We start from the raw sequence: 23,003 nt of genomic DNA, 5'->3' as shown, positions 1-23,003 counted from the left end.
AGGTACATTATATTAGTATGAGAATAGACTCTGTGAGGTACATTATATTATATCAGTATGAGAATAGACTCTGTGAGGTACATTATATTATATTAGTATGAGAATAGACTCTGTGAGGTACATTATATTATATCAGTATGGGAATAGACTCTGTGAGGTACATTATATTATATCAGTATGAGAATAGACTCTGTGAGGTACATTATATTATGTCAGTATGAGAATAGACTCTGTGAGGTACATTATATTATATCAGTATGGGAATAGACTCTGTGAGGAGCATTATATTATATCAGTATGAGAATAGACTCTGTGAGGTACATTATATTATGTCAGTATGAGAATAGACTCTGTGAGGTACATTATATTATGTCAGTATGAGAATAGACTCTGTGAGGTACATTATATTATATCCGTATGAGAATAGACTCTGTGACTCTTTTCAGAGAATACAGTTTTTACATTACTGACTAGTAACACCTTTAGTGGCAGTCACTCACATGGCCACTAGAGGTGCTTCCTAGTCTAGTGCTGGACAGTGTGCAGCACTGGCATTCAACATCGTCATGCTCTGCGTGGAGGCGCTGAACATTCCCCATAGAGATGCATTACGTCAATGCATCTCTCTGAGGAGATGCTGATTGATGCAGCGCAGTGTATGCGCATGCATAATAGCCTCCCAATGCTTTGGATTGGCTGAGATCATCCAAATCAATGATCTCCATCATGGAAGCAGGTTTAGACTGACGCAGCGTGGGAAAGGTAAGGAAATTCACATCTTCCATGCGATCGGTGGAGGACCGAAGACCTAAATAGTTTAACACTATAGTGTCAGGAATACATGTTTGTATTCCTGACACTATAGTGTTCCTTTATTTTACTTTAGTTTGAAAACTATACAAACCAAGGATCTATACAATCCATGTTCGTATGGTTGTAAAGAATTAATTTTTATTTTATTTAGCTCCTTAGAGCTGGTCTCGCAGTTTTGCAGGGCACAGTCCGTGCTGCCTGACTAGACTGTGCCTATTATGTAATGCTGACTCTGTATTTTTAGTTTTTGGGACTGGTAAACATTGTCTCTGTTTCCTCTCACTCGCAGTAATTACAGGGTCTGTAGGAAGAAGTGTCTGCACACTAGTTTTCGAGGAAATGTCGCTTTCCTGCATTTTTCCTTGAAACGTACTTTGAAGGGTTGGCATACCAGCTAATCATGCTGAAATAATGAATTGCAATTATTCCCCCTTTAGCATTTTTCTTTGTGTGCTCGACATAGTTACTATACACCATTGTGCTTTACCCCCCCATCTCCACCCTTAAAATGTCTGTTTAAATTATTAAATTACCTCTGCTGAGGTCATTGCACAATGAGAAGTTTCTTCATGAATGGCAACAAATTAGATTAAATTGTGTCTAGCCATAGATTTCATGCAGAAAACAGGCTTGATGTCAGCCCACGCCAGCCATTCCCTGGGTACGAACATAGGTTTGCGTAAAGTGATCCTAATTGGACTGGTCTAAAGGATATCACTAACGTCTGTTGGGTAGGACCTACTAAAACAATAGGAAAATATGCTGACACGTTATGTGACACTGAGATTTAAAATGCATTTTTACTTAACACCTTCACTGCCAGGTATTTAGGGCTCTGCATTGACCTAATGGACATATGGACCTTTGCATGTCTGAGATCTTATCTGGTGGTGTCCGGGACTTTAAACTTGAAGCTCACTTTATACCTGGTTTACTACTATATAATATCTTCAACTAGGATTGGAATTCTCCTTCCATCAATGTTTCATGTAATTTGGTAGATCTTCAGTAGTATAAAAAGTTCTCTTAAAATAAATGTCATCGCCATAATTAAACGTTCAAACAATGATGTCCACTATTTCGTAGCTATTTGCCGCACGTAAAAGGGGACTCTTTAAATACCTAATTCCTGCATTTGTTTGAGTTCAATTCACTCCTAGATTGGCTTTTTGGATAGGAAAGTTTGAGAAGCACAAGCGTAATCAAATTAGAGTAGCAGATTGCTCGGTTTTGGACTTCTGGCCATAAAAGAACTGAGCAAGCTTTTTTTTTTTTTTTTTTCTCCCTTCCTTAGAAGATTAGCAGAAGAGATAGTCGTGATTCTGCTATAAATTCTAAAACTTTTAAATTGGGCTTTGCTCAGTTTTTTTTTTTTATTTATTTTTTTTCTAATGTCCAGCTGGCAGACAATGCAATACAAACAGCCATGAAACAATGGGGGTACGGCAGCTGGTAGCAGAGATTTAACATTTCCAAACTACGATCCCCTTTTTTTCTGATAAAGCTGTATCGTAGTCAGAGATATTGATCTTATACAAACAAAATGTTAGGCATTGATGGATAACTTTAAAACACCAGTTGTTTCTGAAATACATTTCCCATGAAAATTCAACACACAAGAGAATGACAAATAGGAGTGTAATAATGGGGTTTATTTGAGGGAATATGAATTAAAACTTAACTTTTAATTAGAGTGAAAGTTCAATATGCTCAAAATTATCTAGCAATTTGCTGGCGCTTTAAAAATAATAATGACATTATGACCCGTGATGTATATACCCCCTCTTAACAGCCAATAACCAAAAAGCATTCTAATAAGTGAACAATGAAAAAATGAGAAAAGAGGGGTAGGTTATCTCAAATCAGAACTCCAAACCTGGTAAAATTAGAGTATATAGACAAAAGTGTAGTATTACACTGATAGATAATATAGAAAAAAAAATGGGATGACAAAATATTCCCATAATATTCCCAAAAAATAATATCCCCCCCCCTTTTTATTGCCTCAAAGCTTAAATTGCTACAGAATACAGTACTGCATATACAGCACAAACAATACAGTGAGTCCCTACCCTTACCTTGTGTGTCACTATACCCCACTCCCTCTACCATGTAAGCTCATTGAGCAAGGCCCTCCTTCCCCTCTGTTCCTGTGCTTCCAACTTGTCTAGGTATAACTGTGATATCACGTTTAGTTATCACTCTCCTGAAAGTTAACCTGTTAGCCCACCCATTGTACAGCGCTACGGAACTTGTTGGCGCTTTATAAATTATAATAATAAATAACTTTGTCACAGGGGAGTTAGCCGCACTGGTCTTGTCAGTAAACATTTACTATAACTATGCTAGTGCTTCTGTTCTCTCCTTGCCTTGGAACCTCTATCTGTGCCTTCGAGGGCACCTATTTGTAGCATGTCAGGCTAGCTAATCCCAATAATACCCTTTCCATGTAGTTTAAAATGGTGCTAGCATTTACTAAAAACGTGGATCCTCACGGTTAGGTAAACATTAATTAAGACTGCAGGTCTGTCCAATCTAAGTATTCAATATCAGTATTGCACCTACCCGAGGATACCACAGAGCCCCTGATGTGTGCGTTTCGCGAGTCAGGGGGATCTGTGGTATCCTCTAAACATCAAAACATTGAGTTTAATGAAGCAGGTTTGGTGTATAGATCATCATTGACTCGTTGCTTTCCTATGGTGTTTTTTAACACTCTGGATGTCCTCATTAAACTCAGTGAAACTACAGGAGACGCCCCTAGTGGCTGTCTGGTAGACCGTTACTAGATGCAGTCTTAACACTGAGTAAACATTGCACCTTTCTCTATAACTACAATGTTTTACATTGCAGGGTTTAAGGAAAGGGGCACTACATCTAGACTGAGCTAGAAGTGGTCTGGGTGCCTATTATGTCATTTTAACTTTCTTTTGAAGTTTCTATCTCCTGCTCTATAAATTAAGTTTTAATCCCTCACAGGCTCTAGAAGGCAGGAGATAAACTCTGGATTAAACAGACTGTGCAATGAAAGAAGCTAAAGTATCTAGGTTCCTTTGCAGGAAGTGTTTAGGAAGGCTGTGTAAATCACATGTAAAAAAGTGTGGCTTGGTCTGTATAAAAAATAAAATAAAAAAAAAGTATTGCAATGAGAAATGTAGCCAATTCATTATTGCTTAAAAAGGCCCAAACTGTTGTCACCATGTCACTGAAAAGCATCATTACATTTCACTTTCAGTATTTACATGATGACCAATTATTATGGGCACTTTGGATGTATGTTGACTCCATTCTTCAGAAGTCCAGGAAGAACTGTGATATCATGTTTAGTTATCACTCTCCTGAAGGTTCATATAGTAACATTTACTGGAAAACTTTCTTAAATTCAGTTCAAAATAGAATTATCCTTAAATGAGTTCTTTAACCCCTTAAGGACCAAACTTCTGGAATAAAAGGGAATCATGACTTGTCACACATGTCATGTGTCCTTAAGGGGTTAAGGAAAGAACAGTCTATTCATCTTAAATAGGAAAAAAAACCATAAATGTCACATAATGTCCTGTTTCATTTAAGTGAAAATTCATGTAGAAAATATAAAATGCAAGGTTGAATCAAAATAATGCTCTTTTTATATACCGGAGGTCATAACTTAAAGCGGCACTGTCATGCCGAATTTTCCCCAATCGATTCCTCTTCTCTCCCTCTGTCAGGATCTGTTCTTCATTTCTCCCTGTCTGCTCTAGTTTTCTTTAAAACATAAGACAAAGTATGAACTATTTTGTTTTATGGAGGTTTCCGACACCTGACTATTTCTTACCAGCGGAGGAGCAAAGTGTGCTTCATTTCCTGTGGTCAGAACATTTTTCCCACAATTCTTACCTTTCCTCCGTGATCACGCTATTCTTCCTGTCAGTATTCCCGAAACTCCTGTCACCTACCGAATTTCGTCCTAACAGAATGAGAAAAATTTTCAAAAAAGAAAACAGAGTTATGAGTCAAATTACACAGCATGGGAAAATTCCGAAGAACTTTCTCACGCTGTGTAAAATGACACAGAGCAATCAGCGCTGTGACAAATGTTTAGACTTACTTGTCAGTCTCTTCATTTACCTGTCAGAGCAATCTGTTTGGTTGGCTTAAATCAACCAATCAGAGCGCTCTTGGCCTAATTGAAGGACTTGGGAAGACTTTATAAGCCTTTTCCCGCCCTGCAGAGCTCAGTCTGCGCGGTGCCCTCCATAAGTGAAGATGGATTATTTTTTTTAACGTCTGGGTTTTTTTTGGGGGGGGTCGTATTTTCTTTTTGCATTTAGGTTTTTTATTTTATTTTCAAAGTTTGACGGGTATTATGGATTTGTATTTGGCCTTGAAAAAGGTTTTTAGAGAAAAGAAGACCTCAAATGGTAAGTTTGTTTTATTTACAGGTATGTCGTTTTATTGTGTTGGGGTGAGGGGGTTAGGTAGGAATGAAATTATTTGGGGGGGGGTGACATAGGCACTTAGGGACCCGCTAATCACCTGGGGGGATGGGAGAGGAGACAATAGGTCACTACCCCAACCCCCCACCCACTGCTCATGGGTGAGGACCAGGGGGAGGACAATAGGAACCCCCTCCCCCATTTTCAATAAAGAAAAACCTTGAAGGGTATGTTATAAATATCTAAACTGTCCATAAACATTGTCAGATTGCCTTGTTGGGTGTACAGTACCTGTCAGCTAGGGGAGGTTCTTCAGCCTCCCTTTTACCCGCTGTTCTTCGATTCAGATGTGTTCACTGATGTCAGCAATAGGGCGTCTTTGTGCAGCAGCAGGAGTGAGAAACCCAACAATCGCAACCCACTCTTTATGACCACACTGATACTTTAACAATTCTATCAGCACTGATTGTCATATACCAATAGAAACATATATATATATATATCTTGAAATTATTGTGATGTGAACTTTCTCCAATTTAATTGGTTAATCACTCCTATTTGAAAAACTCACGTTCATTACGTGTGTGTGTGTGTGTGTGTGTGTGTGTATATATATATATATATATATATATATATATATATTAGCTTTTTTTTCCCCCATACACCCATTGAACATGCCAATGTCTACTACATTTATTATTTCATGATCCGGAGGGATATGTTTTTATTTTCAACAAAAACCCTTTTGTAATACTAGCACTATGAATTCAAGAATTGTCCTTACCGCCATATTTGGTTAGTTAATGACAGAACATGTATGTATAAACATAGTTCTGAACATGTTAACGTCCTTAGTTATAGATTAATGGATAATTTATCTAGGTCTGACTGCATCATGCTTTCACAGGTACTAATAAATCCGTTTTGGACCCAGCAAACAGTTCCACGGAATGGGGTAGGTATGGTTAAGAGAGACAAAACTCTCTCGATACACGGTGTAAGAGTTGCACATATTTGGGAAGAGGAAAACCTGCATGTGAAGTTGTGTTGGGTCACCCTACTTCCACCATCCTAGGGGTCCTAGTAAACTTGAGTAGTGTGTCCGAAACCTGATTTGTTAAAATAAGAGCCTGACATAGAAGCTGGAGTATCTTTGGTTGTGGTTTTGATGAATTGTACGTTATCTGCTTTGCCTCCTGTCCCCCTAGTGGAAGAAGATACAGAGGAGAGTTCGCGATCAGGCCGGGAGTCTGTCTCTACGGCAAGTGACCAGCCACACTCATTGGATAGGCAAGTCAATGGCTCTGGACAGGAAAAAGGGGACCGCAAAAAGGACAAGAGTGGAAAGGAGAAGAAAAAAGACAGAGACAAGGATAAAAATAAAGCAAAGAAAGGGGGAGTGCTTAAAGGCCTTGGAGACATGTTCAGGTAAGAGACGAATTGCTTTGCGAGAGAACTTGCAGACAGCATGTATTCTTTTTTTTTTTACTTTTAACACTTCGTTAACCAAAACTAATAATTTACCCACCTCTGCATGTGAAGAGCTTGTTTAAAGGCCATGTTAATGGGGGGAAGGGGGGTAGAGAATAACATTGGGGCAATCCTGAATATAAGTCGGAAGCAGTCAAGTCATGTTCGGTACCTGTGACTGTACCCACCTTAGAAGGACAAATTTATCTTGTCTTGCTTCAGGAACCAAATGTGACATTGTACGGTCAGTAATTCATTGTCTGTTCAGCACTGATTACACTAGCTGTGCCAGTGACTGGTGTAAACAGCCACACACATTTCCCCTGTTGCTTTACATGCATGTTAAGAATAATGCCTTTGTACTTCTAGAATGGGGTTTTGGAGTCTTCACTGTATATCTGTTTTACTGTTACCATCTCCTTTTGCTAGCAAGTGGCTGGCTTAGTCTGATATGAATGGAGTCCCTCGAGAACGGATGAGGTTTGAGTTCCTGCACGTTCTCCATCCTTTTCCCAGCCCATCTCGCTGACTCCTCGGCTGTGGCTTTGAGTAATTAGCTAGTAATTAATAAGATGTGTTATCCCATGAGAGATGGGGCTGTGAAATAGCGCGTTGCTGGAACAAAGATAATTATAATAAAAAATCATAAATGTACAAAACTAAACGGAGTGAGAAAAACTCCACACCACTTCAGTACCATTTTGTCTTAATATTATTATGATTTATTAATATGTCACATCTAATAGTGCATATTTACCCCCATCACGTCCCAGGAGTCGAAAAGCTTGTTTTAGTAAAGTAATTACATTTTTGATTTCTGTTGGGATTATTTGTAATATTTTAAAGCCCCCACAGTTCATCCATAAGGTCATTCTGAATTTTAATGTGACCTGATGACATCATACCATCCTTTCCCAGCACGGCGCAGAATCAAGTGAAAACACAAATGTGTTTAGACACTGAGATGAGATCACTGAATTTGGTGTTAAGCAATGCTGGCATGTTTTGGGTTAAAATTAATAGTTAATATAGAGTACCTCTCTGCCAGTTTTGACCAAACCACTGTCAGCTGGAGGACCCTAACAGTGAAAGTGCTAATAGACAGCCAAAAATAAACACGTGTGTACTTCACAGGATGTTTCTCAGACAAAAGCCTTGCTAGTACACCCCCCCATGTGAATAACAATGCATTATTTAAATGTAACTAAGACATAAAGTGCAGTTCTAGAATCACCATTTCATACCCCCTGATGCATCCACCGAATGTTTTAGATAATTGAAATTGCCGTGACTTCTAGCTTTTTCTATTGTTTGTAAATGGACTGATACATTTTATTGCGTTCATTTGTAACAACATTTTCAGGGCTGCGGTAGTGTGCATTTTTGTGGGCGTAAATTACCAGAATTATTTTAATGAAACGATGACCTTTTGGGGGAGCAAGCATGCTTTGTTAAAGGGAGAAAAAAAATATCTTAAATGAATGCAGTAGAGCTGGGTGTTTGGTGAATTTTGCTATAGCAGAATCTAAATACCCATCTTAAATCCTCTTAACACATTGCATGTAAAGAAGTAAAATGGAATAAAACTAGGAATAAAAGGAATTTAATTTCCCAAAAGAATAACACGTTCTGGTTTGGCTTGTCCTCAAATATACATCTGCAAATGTATCGACCAACACCAGAAATCCAACTGCCACAATATCATAGCTGCAACACGTATTATTGGCTCCTAAATATTTTCAATAATTTATATTTACACCTATCCTAAAAATCCAGAATGGCTTTTGAAACATGATTAAAGCTATTGCGGAACTGTGGGTAACCCTGACCATTCCTCAATAAATTTAAGAACATTACTGCTGTGGTTTCTATGAGGCCTGCATCATTGATAAAGGATTAGCCGTTACCCTTTAAATGAAGCACCAGGATTTGCCCGGACCTTTTTCTATTGCGGATGAAGCGAGGACAGTTTCTGGTTCTGTGTGGAGCACTCTTTCACTTCCTGCTTTCTCGATATGTCTACCTGACTCCATATTGTACAGGCATTCAACGCTCTTCTAGTATGCCACCCAGAACTGGGCAAAGTTAGCACCTCGCAGAGAAAGTAAAGGATAGGGGAGGAGCATGTTATTATTGAAATCTTCATTATGAAATATAAAATAGGGGTAACACTACTCATAGAGTAACAGGTATTGCGGTATACTTGTGTATTGGGAAAGATTGGTATCTTCCAAAGATTCACTGCATATCATGGGGAACACAGATCATAGGCTCACACACCTCCTCTTCTCCATACAAATGTTATTTTCTGTGTTTTCTCAGTGTTTGATCACTAGGTAGTTTGCTTGTACTGTACATCATGTGAGATCTGATTGACACCCTTGTAAGTGGAGGATTAAATTAGAAGCCATTACTGTAGAAAATGCTGCATTATTCATACTTCTTGAAATGTTTGGCCCGTGTCTGGCTTACTGTACGCACCCTGTAATCTATATCTTGTAGCCAGCACAAAATAGTAATGAGCCTTGCAACCATGATTAGCAAATGCAATGGGAAATATTATAGATTTTCACAACACTTTAGGGCCATTGTGTCCAAGATACTGTATTATTTGGCACACCGCAAAGTCTTTGTCATCACAATGACATAGCTGATCACAATCTCATGCATATAATATAAATATGACATGGTGTACCCTGTAAAGAATGCTGTGGGTTAAAGTTTAGTGATGGACAACTTTGGAAAATCAGATGTTTCAGTACTATATATCCCATGATGCTCAGCAAGCCCTGCTGTAGATGACATAACTATGATATTACAGTGTGTTACAAACCATCTATATCTTGAATTGATCCATTTTAAAATCTGTTTAGCAGCATTTAAAAAAAATAAATAGAAAAATTCTAGCTCATTTTGGGCATATTGGGCATGAAGCGTCAGCGTGCAAAACATTTCCTGTTTTCTGTACAGGGAAACATTGGTTGCTGCTCTGCAGATATCAGACCCCGATATCAGAGATTGGTCGCTGAATAGTAAATTGATTATTCTTATATCTCCCTTCTCATCGATATACATGTCCACAAAATCCACCAAATAGTATATAATAGTATTGTGCTTTTTTTTCCTGACACTGAATGTTTTTATTTAATTTTCTTTATTTGTATTGTTTCATTTACCGATCTGGCTGCGGACATCGCATCTTTTCCGAAGCCTTGTTTTATTTAATTATTTTTCTTTCGACTTATTCATCAAGGCTGCTCCACAGCCAAGCACTGACAGATATTCAAACTTACTATAGCTTGGTTAGATGGAAATAATAACCCACTTGCATTATAGTTTCAAACTCGCCATGGAAAGAAATGTTCGGGGGACCGTGCCATTTTAACTTTATTCCCCTCAGTCCACCCCTGAGGCTGCCAGGACCAATTATCTCCTAACAACCACCACAATTTCTTTAATGGTAGAAAGTAAATGTTCAGAAATTGCTGCTTCTCTGTTATACTGATACACATTATTTTTCTTTGGTTTATGGTGTGCCAAAATACATCTACAATGGTTCATATGTATATAAAAAAATACACAAACCAGTGCACTCGCTTATTAACTAAATAGTGATTTAAAATCCTAAATAGTACTATGTAAAAACATCTCACCTAGGTAAAAAAATAATGGGGGTTTGGTTACATTATATGATCATACATTGCATAAGCCTGCCAACTGCATCAAAGTACCCCATTCTTGGCAGGTCCTACTCTAGCAGCCTAATGCTTGCTCTTATGAGATTAATCCACTTACTTGGGAAAGGCTTCCTTACTGGGACTCTCTGCAAGTCAAGGCTAAATAGGATCCTGGAATGAGACACCTGTGGCAGGGAGGGGTGCAAAACCCAGGGGTTGGCCTAGACCCCCACAATTATAAACAAAGTCAGGAGGGCTGCACTCACCTAAACATGCATATATTATAGGGTGCTACTGGAACCAAAATAAAAAAAATACACAAACCAGTGCACTCGCTTATTAACTAAATAGTGATTTCAAATCCCTAATAGTACTATGTAAAAACACCTCACCTAGGTAAAAAATAATGGGGGTTTGGTTACATTATATGATCTTGAAAAAGACTCGGCAGGGTCGAAACGTCGATTGATTTTTGTACATTACACATGGATTAATAAAGCACTAGTTTTTTTTACAACACGAAGACCTGTGAGTGCATTTTGATTTTCTATTTTTTGCTTATATATATATATATATATATATATATATGTGTGTGTGTAAAACAGATAACATTTGTTTCTTGTAATACCTTTTTTATTGGCCTAACAGATTTTTTAATGACAAGCTTTCGGGAGAACCTCCCTTTCTCAAGTCTGAAGCATTTCTGAGCAAGACGACACATAGAATTCAATGTGTTGAGTAGTGATACAGGGGTTAAAGCGACATGAGATAAGACACAGGTTTGTTATATATTCAGTCTTTAATTATATCGGACTGTAAAATGCAGTTTGTTCTTTGTAAAAGCCGCAGCGCCCTTGCTTAGTTACAACTAAATCGCAATCCTGAGAAATGTATGTGAATTGGCAGTGCCATAAAACAACATTTATTCATTTCGTAAATTGTGGTGCCGATAAAGCGAGCTCAATTGTAATAGACATTTTAATATACGCAGCCTTTGTAAGGACATTAAAATGACTTTTAGTTGGAAACGCATTCATTTGATTTGCTCATTATTACATTGTTCTGAGTGCATGAGGAGCGGGATCTGCAATAAACATGATGTAAGATCTGATTTGTGCTGGTCTTTATCCAATTGTACTTTATGTATATTTAAATGGGTAAATTCTGATTGATCAGGTTTTATCCTCCATAAATCATTTTGCAGCATCTATACTTTAGTTGAAGATCTATTCAATAATTTTTTTTTTTTCTGCCATCCAAATGTGTCTTTTCATTGTTAGCGTTATGACAGGTGTCAGACTATCTATCGTTTACTCATAGGGCAGCAAGTAGTTGTGCTGTCAAACAGTGCCCTGTTAAATTGGGGTTAGCTATAGTACAGTGCACCTGCTTTGCTAAAGGAGGGTCAGAGACTGTTCTGTCAAGATGAATCGTGGCTGCAGGCTCATTGATTTAACCACTTGTTAGTCAAGGCTAATTCCAGGCTACTGGGATTCTGTGAGAGCCCATCGATGTGTGATATCCTTCTCCATTTGCTTTGAAACGATTGCTGCAGTAACCTAATGTTTACATAATGTTAGGAAGAAATCATCAACAGCCAGCTGTTGTAGAACTACAACCGCCATGATTTTTTTTTTTGCCAGTGTTAAGATTGACAAAGCATCATGGGGGTTGTAGTACTGCATCAACTGGGAAGGTTTACTTTTCTTCTGCCCCAATGTAAAACAAAAAGTTAGACAAAATCCATAAATAGCAAATATTGCATTTAGGTGATTTCATTATTATTGCCATTTATATAGCGCCATCAGATTCCGTAGTTTAAAAGCGGTACTCTCAAGTGACTTATTAACATACAGGATAGTGGTTATAATGCTTTGAGTCTGTGGGATTATGTATTTTTGTTTCTCTTCAAATCAGGCTGACTCGGGAACCCAAAGCCTGCCCTTTCTCCTGTTGACTTGACATTGTGGAATTAACCCCTCCTCATAATTCGTTTCAATGTCATCCAATCTAGCCGACCATGATATGAATGCAAACAGTGATTGGTGTCTACTTAGGCCAGTTAAGCAGTGTCCAGTGGCCGCCAAACTCTCCAAATTAGATAGCCTCCTCAACTCTGGTGTTACAGGTGCGTGCATTGTCCCATTCACGCTCCCTCCTTTAGTCTCTGGCGTGATGATGTCATCATGGAGGGGGTAATAGGATTGCTTGAGCAGTGGTGATACAATGTAGGTCTTATACAAGGTACTGATTTACTGCGCAGGAATTAAATGTACCTAAGAAATTGAGAATTTGTTTTATTTTCAAATACAAAAAAATAAAAAGTTTTCTGATTTGGTCTTCTGTATTTTACCTCAAAGCCATATGTTTGTGTGTGTTACCTCTGTGTCTGTGTGTCGGTGCTCTTCTTGTGTAAGCATGTGTGTGTATTGGTGTCCTCAGTGTTCAAATATTCTGTGCATATAATATTTTCTTTTTGTGGCTTTTATACTTCAGATTATTAGTTCATACACAATGGACACATTAGGTCGTATTTATTTAAAGCACATTCTTTACTACCTTTAACCAGGCTTATTCTCCAATAATTAAAAATTACTATTGAAATGCATTTTTTATTTATTTTTAATTTTTTTTGTATTTGTCTAAAGTTTTTGCCAAGCAGTGGCCATAAAACTGTAAACTCAATTCATTTGGGTCTTCATCACTTTCCCTTCTGCCAAATTAGCTTTGCTGCGATTACATTTGTACCGTTTACCAATTTAATAGCGCTGTGGAATACGTTTTCGCTTGATATGCAATATCGCCAAACACTCTTAGTGGAGCATTGCAGAATATAATATAATATGTGGATTTAGAGGGAAATAAGCAAACCTTTACTGAATCCATCAATATTCAGCCCGCAGCAGGTGTCTCTGTTCATCACATGCTACTGGGTTTGGACTTTTGAATAAGTGACTTGATTGTCCCAGAGTTAAATACACCCAACACATTGTCTACTAATGGATGTCGCAGTGTGCATTGTGTTGGCCTTCTGCCAGTTCTCAGTGGGGATTTTAACCCGTTTACTGCCAGGAAGTTTGATGGCATGGGACACTCGACATGCTACTGTCTCAGTTTATAGTTTTAATACATGTCAGATGCGGTTTGCATGAGTTAGCAAAGTAACATCTAATTGTGTTCCATACCTCAATAAATAGAGAACATGCAATTAGAATGCAAATGGGAGATAATCTAGTGGAGTTTTGGAAGTTGTCAGGCTGATAGAAAACACTGAGATTATACGTGTTCGGATTCCAGATGATTAAATCCAAACCATAAACTGGCAAATCTACGGAGGCTTTATTTACATTTTTTTTTTCGTTCCCTATATTTTCCATTAACAGATGTTTTTTTTCTGTTTTTTTTTCCTCTCCTCTCTCTTTCCAACATAATGAAGTGTCAGACTGACCTGTTGCCAAAGACAAGTTCATAGTTGCTAATAACATATTCTCCAAGTTTTTTTATGTCAGCCAGCTTAAATAGAGACCCTTTGACATTCACGGCACAGCATCTTACTTCAAAGCACAGAATAGGAGGCACGGAGCATGACAGCTGAACCTTCTCAGACCCTCTCTGACGTCCCTTAACATCCCTTTCTACAAGGCGCCCTGTTCGCTCAGGAATGCAAGTGTCAAAGATGACACCTATTTTATAATCACTGCAAAAACTAATCTCTTTCTCGAAAAGATGTTGCTGACAGTTCTGAGTTTCTTAGTCAATTTTCGTTTCAGCTTATGTAGAAAATGTGAAATCATTTTTTTTTTTTTTTCTCATCCTGCTTCTTCTTTCTGTAATTGAGTGAAAATTAAAGGGTAGGCTCTTTTCAGCTTCAAACAATGCCTGGCTAAAAACATGAAAGGCTGGGTACCCATTCATGGCTGCAAATTCTGCAAATCTGTGCATGACAGAAGCCGGCTGATAAGAATTCAATTGAATCTGCTGTTCAGTGGAGAAATAGCAATTACACTGACTCGTTTCCTGCTCTGTAATATACGTGTAGGGATATATAGATACTCAGCGACTGTACCATTTTTATGGAGAGCCATGAGTGCATACACACCTGTTCTCACAATTGTTTAGGTTGGACCGTATAACAATAGATGTTTTTAACCATCGCAGTGGCTTAACTTAACCCAACAAGTCAGAGGTTAATGGTTCAGTTTAAGTTGCACTAAATTGATTTGCTTTGACATAGCTTAGTTGACACAGAGAGTGATGTTTACTGTGCGAATGAATGAGTATTGGAACATTTGAGTAACTCATCTCTAAAAATATCTTGAGTCAATATCCCTTTAAATTGTTCAAGCCCAGATACCTTTTTCCGTTATTTCCTATGCTTGTGTTTCTAGAATATCAGATTGTCTGGTTTGTAATAGCGTATCTAATTCTATTATTAGTTTTATTATTTATATAGCGCCAGCGAATTCCACAGCGCTGTACAATAGGTGCACTAACAGACATCTATTTACAACAAGACGCATTGCGCGCACAGGAACACAGGATGTTGATGGCCCTGCTCAAACAGGAACACAGGATGTTGATGGCCCTGCTCAAACAAGCTTACATTCTAGAGGGAGTTGGGTAAAGTGGCACAAGACGTAAGGCTAAGATGCATTTTATATACAGGAAAAAGCTTACTAGAATAGCTTACAGTGAAGTTTTAGTTTATTGGATGACACAGTTGCAGGGTGGGTTACCACGGTGCGGTGAGTGAAAGCTAATGACAGTTTAATATTTTGAAGGAGCTGAGACTGGGTGAAAGTTTAGCCGATTAGGGACGGGAGTTCCATAGGACCTGCCCTAGAGAAGCCTTGAAGGTGGGTGTCAGAGGTGCAAGTCAAAGAGAGGCTAAACTCAGATCTACAGCACTAACACTTACTGTAATGGATGGTGTTATGAGTGTATCACAGAGCTCCACAGCACTAAAACTCACATTTAATGGATAGTTGCATATGTTTTTTCACAGAGCTTTTCAGCAGTATAACCTTAAATGTGTAGTGTTTCTGGATGTAACACAGAACCCAGCACTTTGGACTGCAATACAACTCACATTTATAGCTTTGTGTGCATAAATCTATAGCAATACTCCGCAATATTAACGCTTACTATTATATGCTGTGTGTATGAATGACAGAGCTCCACAGCTTAGTAATATGAATGTATTGGAGAGCTCCATAGCACACAAGTCGGTATTCAATCACCCCAAATATATTTATAAATTAGTCTGTGTGTACTTTGCCTTTACAAATGACACTCCGCACTCTGTTACACCAGTAGCAATCAGTAAGTTCCTGTCTCCTTACACCTCTAGTAAATTGAGAATTGACTTTTAACACTAAGCAAAACATTAAGTAAAAAAAACAAATCCAATGTTTCCTGAGTTTAAAGTGTGTTTTAATTTAATTTATTTCCTAAATTTCTCGGTTATCAACTCTCCAGAAATTACATCCGACTGTATATGCCAAGCAAGAAATCTTGAAATCCTAAGGTTTTCCCTCTTCATCATGGCATTAACTGACGCACACTCGTACATCACAATGCCTTGTTAGGCCATCTGGTCGAGCCTGAGTTTAATTTAATCTGTAATCTTATGTTTATTTAAGCGCACCCTCATGTAATGCAGTGTCATTTTCTTTTTCATAAACTTTAATCGAACGGTGCAATAACCATAATCATAGAAATTTTATGCAAAGCGTGAGCTAATCTACATAACATTCTGTGTTTATGGTTATTGTCGTCTCGGAATATAGTATCTCAGATTGCTGTTCTTGTTTTTCACATGCTTCCTCGATACATCTTCGTAACGGCTCCCTTTACCGTGGATGGAAATATCAGAAAGCATGGCATGGGAGTTTTCAGAATGATTTGTTAATTAAGTCATCGCTACATTCTCAGTTAATGACTTACTCCAAGCACCATAACCACTTCAATGATTTGGTGTGTGCAGCCTGTAAGTGCATCGTATCAATATGAAAAGCTGCACATATAGAGATAAACTCCTTCTACTGCCGTAGGTGTAACTCCACCTCTGACAGCGTCATTTCGGCGTCATTAGAGAGTCCTGTGTGTATTGGATGTCATCAGCACGCTTAACTTATGTTAACATCTTTACATGTGGTTCTTTGAAACACCCTCTATCTGTCTAATATTTGTTTTAATTCTTTACATATCATTGGTATCAAACAGCAGTCAATGTAGTGTTTTGTTTTTTGTTTTTTTTATGTTTTTGTTTTAGAAATAAACCCCTTGATGTTTTCTGTGCACAGCTAATGAGTTCTGCTGGGAACCCTTGTGGGTTTCTATAGTCAGACTTATTAACTGCGTAAATGTGTGTCTGTGGGTTCACGCCACTGCCTGCCAAGCTATGTGTGCTCTCCTTCTATCAAGACTGCTAGGTGCAGCAAGAGCTTACAAATGTGCGCTTCATCCCTTGCGTTGCGTTTTATATTAGCATTTATATCTTCTAGGTATTAATTAATAAAACGCCAGCTCAGCTGCTTAGTAGGTACATTCCTGTTCACCAGCTACATCCAGAAGATAGATGTCCCCCAAGGTTCTCCTGTACTTAAAAACATTCATTTATCAGCAGAGTAGCCTCTTAAGAGAGGCCCATCAGCATTGCTAGTTACTAACCCACCTCCACTTTTCAGAGCACCGATTAGGGTTTATTTTTAAGGACTCTATATATCTGTGACTTGACTCTTCCTCCCTCTGTGTGTCTGTCCTACGACTGCAATTGGCATACTTAGCGAAGATCCCAGTGTCTTCTTGGTTACTTAAAAATGTTACTCACGCTGCTCAGATGGTAATGAGACCCATCAAAAACATTGTGTTATATTTCTAATTCAACACAATTGACCACACAGTTACACAATGGGTTGCAGAAGCTAGAAAATTGTGCTCAGCAATTTTCAAGTGGTTCAGGACTTTTTAAATAGACCATTATTATTATTATTATTATTATTATTATTTATATAGCGCCATCAGATTCCGTAGCGCTGTACAATGGGTAGACTACCAGACATGTGATTTTAACCAGACAACTGGACGTACAGGAACAGAGAGGTGGAGGGCCCTGCTCAATGAGCTTACATTCTAGAGGGAGTGGGGTATAGTGACACAAAGGGTAAACGTAGGGGTACGAAGTAGGTTGTTAGAAAAGTATTCACTGAGGGCTTAGTAGGAGATTTTTGACAGTTGCAGGAGAGGAGTCATGGGGGGTGGGGGATAAAAACCTTCTAACAGTTTAATTGATATGCTTTCTTGAAGTGAGTTTTTAATGATTTTTTGAATGAGTGTAGACTGGGTGAAAGTCTTACGGACAAGAGAAGGGAGTTCCACAGAAGAGGTGCAGCCCTGGAGAAATCTTGGAGGCGAGCATCAGATGTGGGAGTACGGACAGTGGATATACGTAGGTCTTTGGCAGAGCGTAGGACTGCCTCGACGGGACATACTTGTGTATTAGATTAATTTTAAATTGAGCCCTATATCTAACTGGCAGCCAATGTAGGGACTGAGAGAGAGGGGAGGAGTGGGAGGTGCAAGCGGACCGAAAAATGAGCCTTGCCTTGCTGCCTCATTCATTATAGATTGCAGCGGTGCAATCTGGGAACATGTAAGACCACTGAGAAGGGTATTGCAGTAGTCGAGAGAACAAGAGCATGCACCAGCACCTTATCCGCATCTGGGCTTAAATAAGGGCGAGTGCGTGCTATGTTTTTGAGATGGAAGCGACAGGATTTGGCGATTGATTGGACATGAGGGGTGAAGGAGAGGTTGGAGTCAAAAAGAACACCCAGGCAGCGAGCCTTGGAAGAATAATAAAGGTGATTATATCTTCAGTCAAATCAGTCAATTAACGTTGACGTTTGGAACAAGACCGGTTTAGTATTTTATAAATGTTCCTATAGATTATTAACAATAGGATGTAAAAAGCAAGAAATACGGCTCTCATGCTATATCCAGACAACTAAGTTTTGATAGCATATTGCATTGTTTAAAGCCATTCTTCATTATAAGAGAGGGCTTTACACCATTTACCTTTGCACTTGTATCTGTCTGTGGCTTCTATGCTTTCCTATGAAGAAGGTCTAATGCGCGCTGCACTCGGTGAGAATGCTCTTTAGCATTGCATCATCTGCATGATGTCATTAGAGGAGGAGAGAGATTGATCCAGGGCCTACCGGGTGGTCGCCACTGGGTCCGAGGGACACTGTAGCATTGGAATAATAGTTTTGCATTCCTAATGATATGGTGTTAATTTAAGTCAATCATGAATCAAAACCTCATTCCACCAGCTGCTTTGGAAGGATGTATCAGTATTTTGTTCTGCCAGCAAGTTCTCCTGACTTAGACCTGAAGTTGCACGGTGTTGACATCTGGTTATACTGGCAACATTTGATCAAAGTAATCATATTCCATCCTATAGACTCTGTTGATATTTTCTTTTTTTTCTTTTAGGTTTTCGATTAGTTTTTTTTTGTTATTCAGCTCAATACACGATTATCATTCTATACAAGCATTAATCTAGATTGTATAGACTTTCCCTAGACTTTCTAAAATACAAGAAAATAAATTCTACAAATAATCTGCATAGATCTATGTAATTTTTTATGCACCTAGTTATTGATGGATAATTTAATTTGTATTTGATGATGCATTTTTTTTTTAGTTTTTATATTTGTCTAATAGTGGCTAATATTCCAGTGATCTCTGTATCCCATAAAAAAAAAAGCTGATGCTGGCTCACATGAGCGCTAATAATCTACGCCAGGATTTTAGTCGCTCTTTCTGATTGCGTGACCCATGACTGATTTGTTTTTTTTGATCGGCGTGTCTTGGGTGTCACTCGATGAAATATGCAGCTTCTCCAGGGGCTAAAGACATAACTTTTCGTACGGCAATTGTTTTGTTTGTGACCTCGACGATTGCTGGATTTAATGAAGGCTGTTAGAAGAAATGTTTCAGATTGACCCATATCATCATTGGGTTGCTCGGGGCACAATCAGACTGTACTTATTATCAGAGTTATTCAAGCAGGCGCTGCTATAGCTGTATTGGCTGTAATGCTCCTCTAGCCAAATGCAATTTGTAATTTGCACTATTGTGCTATAGAACAATGATGGCAAAGCACATCTAATCACGGGAAAGTAAATAGGACAGATGAAATATGCAGGTTTCATTTATTAGCTTGTTTTTTCCCTAAGTACTGTCTGCTTTTCTCGCTATGCTTACAGACAGTCCTCTTTATGAACACAAACCTGCCTGCAACAAGGGTTTGCTAAGGTTCTGTGGAAGATATCGGCTTGGGTATTAACCATTAAGTGCCACTGGTACGCAGAAGATAAGACCCATGGCGTGAGAATATTGCATTCTGGGAAATAAACGGACTCTTCTCTGCGTTGTAATTTGGGATGGCGATGGTTAATCGGATTTCAAACAGCATTTCACATATGAGGGGCAATGGTTTCCTAAGGGAAGCTGAGCTCTGTATACTGCTAATGAGCGCCCCTATGCACGCCATCTTCTAAAGAAAATGGATGAATGCAGACGGAAGACAGATCCCTGAGAGGCCTGTCAGTGGTGAGAAGCGTTAAGAAGCTTGCGCTTTGGCTTTCCTTATGGGAGAACTCCAAAGAATGTAGACAGAATTGCAGAGTGATGTTTAAGATTGGAAAGACGGGGTGCCTCCGATCTCATGAAAATATTAAACCCTCTGCTGCTCTGGCAACAAAAGAAAGAAACATATCTAGCAGATGTAAATCCCTCACTGGGAACATTCGTCGCTTTCCTTAGTCACTTTATTTGCCACTTGTACGTTTGCTTTTAGCTGTTAGCTGCTGATAGCAGAGACCCAGACCTTGCCATCCACACTCTGCATTGTTTGTGTCAGGCACATACTTCTTAATCATGGCCTGAACTATAGGGGCATGATGGAAGCGTTGGTAGAATGTTTCCTTCGAAGTACAAATTTAACCCTTTTGTTAGAACCTCACACAAGATGGCAGCATTGCTTGTCAAGTCCTGACAGAGATGCAGAAGTGCGTTCAAATGTTCCTATCAGAGTGTTCTAAATACATTGTATTTTTTTATTTAGGGGAGGGAATAAGATCGACATAAAAGAACAATGATACCTTTGGTTTTAAACATGAAAGGGAAGCTCATATGGAAATTAAAAACATGTATAGAGCAATACAAGTGGTTACAGCAACATGGTTACAACATAGGAACAATTCTAAATCAGAAATAACAATAATGATAGAATTTCAGTCTAGAACCTGGAACAGATGTGCCCCTTACAAACAGTAGCCAGCTTGCAGCATGTCAGTGGGGTTTGGTATATGGCAGATAATGAAGGGGGTTCTGAGAAGTACCTCTGCTTCACGTTGTTTTTTTGTTTGTTTGTTTTTTCTGGTTTGTTACCATCTTGGTTTAGACTCTTTGCTTCCTTTAGAAGAATTGCATTCAGGGTGGGTGCTTTTATCTATTTGTACGAAAGCATTATCTCCATATATTCTTTGAATTTACAGAGACTGCACTGCATAAGAAGAACACCAAAACACGTTCCATAGATCTGTTGACTCCAGTGGCTATATGCGATACTGTATAGTTAGTGAGGCCATGATCAGAGAGGTTATTATATAGGTAAATTGTCCAAAAATACTGTGCAGCACAGACATAAATAGTACCAAACCCAGTGAGCACCAATGCCTGTAGACAAGTAGGAACTAGACGTATGAGATCTTCACTAATTCAGTTTATCCTCTAAAGTTCTATTTATTTATTTATTTTACAGACCGGGTTGTTATTGTCTACAGCAGAGCATACAGGATGCATTATTGATGTCTTCACTACCATTATTTGGGCCAAGTGTGACACCTGTGAAGGGAAATTGATTTTAGGGCCTCTAATACGCGAGGTTAGAAGTCAGTGGAAGAGCCATTATATGTAGAATCCACGTGTGTCAAACTGCAGGTTCAAGTCACCGCACAGCAATTTAGAAATTGATTTGCTTGGTGGTCTCTTTGTCGCAGTAATGTGTTCGGCACTGAGTTAAATGACCTTACTGTGCACAAGTTACACTGCAGTTGTAATGTTAGCAGATATAAAGCCCTTCAGTTTATATGGCTAAATTATGAACTGTGTTGCAACATTGTTCTCCTTTCAATCACGGTCAGCCTGGACATTACAAAGTAAGATTTTTTTTTTTTTTCAAATGGATGAAACCAAAACAGAAATAATGAGAAACATGGAGCCCACTAATACTGTTCCAATTGACCATGAGTTGTGAGCTGATCAATACAAGCTGTCTCTCTGTTCAGTACAATTAACTGGCCTTGAATAAGAGTGATGGGCTACTGAATGGGTGGTTCTAGTTTCCATAATGCCCACTGATAGGTACAAGGCCCAGGAAGTATCATCTTGGCTCATGGCCCAGTAAAGCCTGGAACGAAATATGCCATTACAATAAAATCTTGAAGTGTAGTACTGCCTATTACTTGGTCAAAAAAACTAAGGGATCATTAACTAAACCGTGATCTTTTTGCAAAATTTAGAACCCTCCATTTCCCCCCCTAAATAACTGCAAGTTGGCTTTTGGCAGTTTACTGTTTAGTGAATAAAAATCTGGAGGCACACGTGATATGGTATGTATATATCATTGATCATTCTTTCTAAAATAATTCGTCATTGTTTTCAGGGGGAGATTTACTAAGCAGTGATACATTTAATAGCTTTCACCCTTCAGAAAATCTTCCCTCCCTCTTCACACGGCATCACTATTCACCAGTTTTGACACGTTAAGGACCAATTCTGGAGAAAAAGTACTAAAAACAGAGCATTCCGTAACACTGTTGTGTTTTATTTCCATGGTGACTGCTTCATTATTAAAAAAAATAAATAAAATACATAATAAATTGCTCCCTTTCATTACATTAACAAGTTTGTTACTAGTGCATTGTAGTTTCTCAGATCTATGCTTATCATTGCAAAATCCCTATAGTAAACGTCCCAAGGATCCTGTGAAACATAAGCTACTTGTCTGAAGGCGCCATTGAAGAAGCTCTATCCGCAGCAAATTAACAGATGTCAGACCAAATTATAGTTCTTGGGATGCTGTCCTTGCTTGTCCTCCATTACAATATTTTGTTCATTTTCTTGCAATCAAGCAGTCATACTGCATTAATTGCATCAACAACTTAATTGTTCTTTAATCCGCTCGTGTAATACCTTCCACATAAAGCAAAATTAGTAGAACTTCAAGCAATTAATGGAGTGTTACTCTTGACGGCAAAAGAAGAGATTAAGATTAACTTAAAGTATGCCTTTAGGCATAGCATCACATCTCTGACCCTGGGGGCAATAAAACGCACTGTGTGAAACTTTAGCATTTTTACAGCTTCAATGTATATATCTATTTACAGTCAGAATTTAGACCCAAGAGTCTGACCAACTCACGGCAAACCTACTTTAACACTTTGGGGGCCAGGATTAGGCCCAGCTCATCAGAAATCTCCTTTAATCGCTTTTGAATGCCGGCGTGGGTCCAACACAGGGCAAACCTACTCAAATCCTTTGTTGAGCTTTGGAT

General features: G+C 38.6%; 1 protein-coding gene across 8 annotated transcripts in view; it reads left to right on the top strand.

Moving 5' to 3' along the window:
• Positions 1–23,003, top strand: part of PARD3 (par-3 family cell polarity regulator) — a 470,841-nt gene that overhangs the window by 296,439 nt on the left and 151,399 nt on the right. For all 8 annotated transcript variants that reach the window (XM_063452628.1, XM_063452633.1, XM_063452636.1 and 5 more), the window contains one exon: positions 6,437–6,656. In XM_063452628.1, the coding sequence (XP_063308698.1) occupies positions 6,437–6,656 (220 nt within the window). The remainder of the gene's footprint in view (positions 1–6,436; positions 6,657–23,003) is intronic.

This window comes from Pelobates fuscus, chromosome 4, assembly GCF_036172605.1.
Source record: "Pelobates fuscus isolate aPelFus1 chromosome 4, aPelFus1.pri, whole genome shotgun sequence".
Taxonomy (NCBI): Eukaryota; Metazoa; Chordata; class Amphibia; order Anura; family Pelobatidae; genus Pelobates; species Pelobates fuscus.
This window is presented reverse-complemented; position numbering and strand designations above follow the sequence as displayed.